Source organism: Acyrthosiphon pisum, chromosome A1 (genome assembly GCF_005508785.2).
Source record: "Acyrthosiphon pisum isolate AL4f chromosome A1, pea_aphid_22Mar2018_4r6ur, whole genome shotgun sequence".
Lineage (NCBI taxonomy): Eukaryota > Metazoa > Arthropoda > Insecta > Hemiptera > Aphididae > Acyrthosiphon > Acyrthosiphon pisum.
In genome coordinates this window covers 68,031,603-68,037,967 of record NC_042494.1, presented here as the reverse complement: position 1 = coordinate 68,037,967, position 6,365 = coordinate 68,031,603, and the positions used below count along the sequence as shown (strand labels likewise).

The 6,365-nt window shown below is 31.1% G+C and overlaps 1 protein-coding gene across 2 annotated transcripts in view; it reads right to left on the bottom strand.

The window, feature by feature from the left end:
* LOC100574437 (sodium-dependent nutrient amino acid transporter 1) overlaps positions 1-3,762 on the bottom strand; it is a 52,402-nt gene extending 48,640 nt beyond the window's left edge. Inside the window, exon 1 of one of the 2 annotated variants that reach the window (XM_016800208.2) lies at positions 3,718-3,762. In XM_016800208.2, the coding sequence (XP_016655697.1) occupies positions 3,718-3,747 (30 nt within the window). In that variant the 5' untranslated portion in view covers positions 3,748-3,762. Of the gene's footprint in view, positions 1-876; positions 1,100-3,717 lie in introns of those variants that run through there. The other variant, XM_016800210.2, reaches the window with a different exon arrangement.
* Positions 3,763-6,365: the final 2,603 nt, after the last annotated feature.

The following is a 6,365-nucleotide window of genomic DNA, read 5'->3' as shown; positions in this document are numbered from 1 at the left end:
AAAAAAAATAAAAAAAAATACACATCATGTAAAATCAATACATTCATCGTTCACACAGAATCTAAAATAATTACTGATTACTGATAAGGTACTTAACTTATAAACAATATACTAGGAGCCTTCTAAAGTTACACCAAAAACCAAATTCAATTTTGTGAAAAATCGATTTTGCGTAAAAATCCCCGTTTTTCCTTAATTTTTCTTGGTTTTTCTTGGCGCTTTTGAAAATTACTGGGAATTTTAAATTTTGACCTCCCCAATGCACCAATGATATTCACTTTCCAATCGAACAAGATACTGAAGTTGAAAATTGAAGCATTATTTCGACTACTTATCGTGTACACAGACACAAAAAAAAATACACATCATTGTAAAATCAATACATTCATCGTTCCACTCGGAAACTAAAATAATTATTGATTGCTGATTAGGTACTTAACTTAAAAGTTAAGAAAGATACATGCCTATGACATAATATTATTAATATCTGCAGGAAATCAAATTAATGAAGTTGTATTCCAATAGAAATGTTTCAGTCATAAAAATATTAAAAATAGTTAATATTAAAAAACTGTGGGTGCCTACTTTGTTACTCAATTATACAGTAGGTATTTTGAGTTCACTGAGAAAGTAATCCAAATAAATAATAATTTAATTTATTTTGAAATTTTGAAAAAAACATTTTTTTTACGGTTATTGCACTAAACCAAACAGGACTCTACAAGTATAAAGGCATCTACTTGAATTATTTTAATATTTCATATGTTTCAACAGACAAACCCTACACACTTCGTCGTGTACATTTCCGTGGATGATAGAATCGTATAACTGTATAAGGTATGAGAGGTATCATAGTATACAATTATCATAACTCACTTTTTTCGGCAATCCCGCAAACATAGCTATATTTTTGCTAGCCGTGGAGTCTTCTAAAATATGAGCTTTCTGGTTTCCCCTAATATAGAATAGGTATGCGCCGATCTTGAACGCACGCACATTATCATTGCCGAGTCATTTATCGTGATATGGTTTTATTTTTCAAATTAAGTATTATTTTTACAGACAGGCGGTAACCAATATTATACCTGTACGAGGACCATAGAGTAATATTAAACACGGACACTATATAATAATATAAACGCTCGCACGGCGCGCCGGCGCGGCCGTTGTCGCGATACTACGAATACGGGTGTGAAGTGCAGATGTCTACGATCGCGATTCCCAGTTATAGTGACGGCCGACGGGCAACGGCCAACGGCAACGGCGGGAATCGAAAATACCGAATAGTACGTTAAATAAATGCACTCACACTCTAACCGCGGTTACGTGTGAGTACGAGTTCAAAAAACACCTGCTGCACAGTGCACACACCCGCCGACGTGCATATACCTACTACACTACACCATGTGTACAGTGTACAATAATAATAATAATACCTATTTAATAATATAATAATATGCGATCGACGACGGGTAACCGTCATAATAGTAATAATAATTAATATGTGCCCATCAGAATTTCACATCACACACACGCACGGCGAGTTGCATTTCGGCAGCGATTTCGTATTACTTTTTTTTCTTCCGCTTTGACCCTGAGACGTTGCCGTCGCTGGCTCTCCGTCACTCCGAGCGGTTTTTCGTCTACTTCTCCGCCGGACGAGTTTTCGGTCAAGCAGCACCTCACGTTAAAAGGTGACATGGTGAGGCATTACAAACGTTCGTCGTATTGATTTATATTTTATATACTATTCTGACATGATTATATCATTAAATATTAACATACATTTTGATGGTGTCAGCTGTTGTGTGGGGGAAGAGACGAACCAATATTTGATTACTTTACAGCATTATGACAATATTACAATTACTGTATTTATGCATTGTGCGTTATGCTAGTTCTCTAGGTAGTTATTTATTAATAATAGTTCAAATATACTGACCAATACGCCTACATGTATGAAATTTCAATGTGTTATTATTATAACCAGGCCTGCATCCCGAATTAACTGGAACCCGTCACATCCCTTAAAACCATTAAGAAATCCAACATCCGAAACCCATAAAATCCGAATGATTTTTTTTTAACTGACCAAGTAACTGATACCAAAATGTTTTAGATTCTGAGCGGAGCGATGAATGTATTGATTTTACAATAATGAGGTGTTTTATTTTTTTGTCTATCATCATCTTTTGGGCAGTAAAAATGCTTCGATTTTCAACTTTTGAAGTGGCTTCTGATAGAAAATTGGATCCAGTTGGTACTTTGATACTTGGTCAAATTGACCCAGTAAACTTTCCAAAATAATCGGGAAAAACAAAAACAAAAATTAAGGAAAAACGGGAATTTTTACGCAATACCAGTTTTTGACAAAATTGAGTTTGTTTTTTTGTTTGACTCAAAAACGAAAAATCATAGATACATGTAATTTTCACCAAGTGTTTATATTATCATTTTCTTTACATGATATAATTTTCAAAATATTTTAATCTTTTAGAGCTATTTATTAAGCTAGTTTAAAATTTGAAAAACATTTTTATTCTAAAAATGTCGATAAATAATTGTTCGATGGGTCAAAATGCTTGAGAATGTAATACAATATAAGATTCCTCATAAGGAACAATTTAAAAATACTAATGATAGGTACATAGGCACGACTTTTTTTTATTAGCATTTGAATTTTGAATGTTTGACAAATTTAGTAAAAATACGAAAATCTGATAATCATTTTGCAGTTAAAAATATATGTATAAAACGTTCAATATTTTTAGCTAAGGATTGAAATTGAATACAAGGTTACTCGTAACTCGTAAGTAGGTCATATTAGAACCGAAATTTTTTTTAAAAATATATAAGCACAAGTTTTGTATTGACATTTTAAGTTTAAATTTGGACGAAATTAGATATTTAAACGAATAATAATAACATTTTAGTTATTTTGTTATAATTTAAAAATATTATTCGTGAGGGCTTGAAACTTGTAAAGTATTTTATTATATTTTATACTTGCAAAGATATTTTCAAACACAATATTTTTGTCAAAAATAAATTCAACCTACTATTTAATATGTATTACTATTATATTTTATGCAGTAATGTCTAGTAGTAAAATAAATTAGGAACTTTAATATTATAAAATATACTTAACAATATAGGCTGACAGACTGACTTCGCTCGGAATTGTCTTTCAGATGCAATTATTTTATCATTAAATTCAAATTTGTCACATCCATTACAATGACCCACACGACACCAGGACACCTAAAATACAGCAGAGCGGTATCCACCAGCCCAACTTTTTTTTTTATAAAACTCGTCCCCCGTTGGGAATTTCTATATACGTCTCTGCTAGTTATAACTTAAATTAAATTATAATAATTATCTATTATAGTTAACGAAGAATGGTGACTTAACTGAGTATTAGTTTTAAGTGCACAAAACACACTTATAGATACTTAACATCCTAACTAGCATTTAAATAATTAGCTCATGGAAATTTGATAACAGATTTAGTGTACAAGGTTTTAAGGGTATGAAACAATTACTAGGTACCTGTGTTTAATACAAAAACTTATCTTTTTACCTAAAAAAAAAATCTAAATACATAGGTAATTTATATAATCTATCAATGACAATTCTGACCATTAAAACCGTTCAACCTTCACAGTTCATGTAGGTATAAATTTAAAAAAAGTTAATATTATTCAACGGCATTACCTGTTGTACAGAATAGGTAGCTTTTTGCATGATATAGTATTATATATATCACCGATAATAATCGGCCGCTGTTAGTTTGAATTTTGATCACGTGTCTTAGCACTGAAAAATCTAAATAAATAGGTATACTTTTCTTTTGCGTTTGTTAAATATTTGCTCGGCCACTGCAAAGACGTCCGAGTGGTCGCTGATGTGTATCTGTACTGAATGTCTGAACACAAAAATAAGTTTTGTTTACACTACAACAACAATAATAGTAATAATAATAATAATATGTAGGTACTAGTTACTACACGTGTGTATAGTTTGCGACTGTGCGAGAGTACGAGTCTGCTCACGGAGCAGTCACACGAGGGGTAACACAAAGAAGTGACCAGATGGGGGTATTCCATTGGGATCGACGTGCATGTGTGCAGTTTAAGAGAGCATATGTTTGGGATTGAGAGAGTGAAAGAGAGAGAGATTGAGAGAGAGGGAGAGGGTGAGTGAGAGTAAGGGAGAGAGCTAGAGAGTCGTCGGGGGCATAGAGGCAGTAGGTATATAAAACCTTTTTATAATAAAATCCACTGCACCAAAAAAACAAATCGGCACTTGCAGTCTGCAGACCATTATAATAGTAAACTACAGTATTACTATGGTCTATTTAGTAGTAATAATTATGTTAATTGGGAGGTAGGTAATACTATTTATATATATGATGTATATTGCTATGTATAATATACTAATATAATGTGTATTGTCATCATCGACATAATATTATAATAATAATATTGTGAGTCAATTTCACATCATGTTGTCTAATTGATCATTAATGTCCATAATAAATATTGCAGAAATATAATTTTTTTCAATTATTGAAAAACATCTTTATTTCAAAATTGGTAAATACAGAATTATATTGTTGTGTATATGCGTACAATAGTGTACCAACGTTTCAGATAACTTGAATTTTTTAGAAAAGTATGTATTATGCATAATAACAGAATATATTATCATACTTTACGACCGTAAAACGTAATGTAATGTTAACGTATTGGTAATAGGTTCATTGAATATTAAGATAACGTAACTACACTAGGTAACTACAATTATAAACCATAAACGTTAACTAGTGATAATTGACATGTCCATTATTATTTAATAATATAGGTAATATAGACATAATTCTAAATTATAAGGTGCTACGCGTAGTCTCTCACAATACCAACCCCCCACCCACAACAATAATTTATCAATTTTTTTTTATTAATTCGAATTTGTTTTAATTTATAATTTTCATTATTAAACAGTCAATAATATCATAATATGATAGTCTTGTCTTAAAATTATGGACCACACAGTATTAATAGTATAATACGACAACTGTCGTTACCGTTACGTACGTAATAATATATTCGTATAGTACGTATTGTAGTTAGATTTAAAAATAAAATTTTTTTATGAATTTCTAACTCAAAATAATTTGCACATATTCGTGATTTTTTCGTAATTGATCAAAATTCGAACTAAATGCTTATGAAAAAAAAATTGTGATTGTATTAATATATTTTTCAACTGCTATTGTAAGAATATATTAAGAGCCTCGTATTCAATTTAAACTTGTTGACTAAACGAATAAAATTAATAATTAATAAAAAATTAATGGCTCTAAACAGCTGTAATAACTAATAAGTGGGTTTCTGTAGATCGGCAAAAAAAGACAATAGGGGGGGGGGATATAAATCCTAACCTCCCCCCCCCTGAGCACGCCACAGTACTTATAAGTATTAACACTTTTCAGCTATCCATCTGTGCTAGTATGTATTTAATGTGTAAAAGTGTAAAAGTTGATCAGCCCCCCCCTCGACAAAAAAATCCTGGCTACGCCACTGGATGGACACATCTTAAAATCGTAATTATTAAGGCCCCGGCAAACGTATCAATTTTAAGGAGTTGTGTTTAGGCAATTATTTCGTTCTTCCTGCCACTGGTCGCCTTTGTGTATGTATATATTATGTACTCCTCAACCATTAACGAATTACGAATATACGTATCATATAGGTAACGCACGTGGATGAACATATAATTTAGTCTGCAAATCAAAATATTCAAAACCAATGTATGGACTTGAAATAACTATACGCCATGACAAAAATGTAAGTATACTTTAAAAGCCAAAAGGTTTGATTTAAAAAATTTAAAGTTGTTTGAATGTAAGAATAAAATTATTTTGCATAATTCGGTTGCATATATTTTTTTTAAGATGTTCGTAATTGCCAGGAAAAGGTTTTTACGAAGAAAATTTTAGGAAAATCTACCGGAAAATTAGGAAATCTGGATGTAAAAAATACAACAGTGTATTATATATTGGTTGCTATTGGTTAATCGGGCATGTTTGTTGATTTATATTATTCTTTTTTGTTAATTTATAAAAACAGTTGTTCTCAATTATTGATGAGGTAACATCCATTTTTTTCGCTCCTTTTTTATATATAGGTACAGATGAATTTTTGTGTGTAGACCTCTGGAAAGAAGATAGGCTAATTAAAAAAGAGTTAAATTTGGTTTTTTTTTATTCATCGGATTTTAGTACGGCTAGGTTAAGTTAGGATTTTGTATCAATTGATTATATTAATCCCCTGTCCGTAGGTGGAATTAAGTAAAAATAA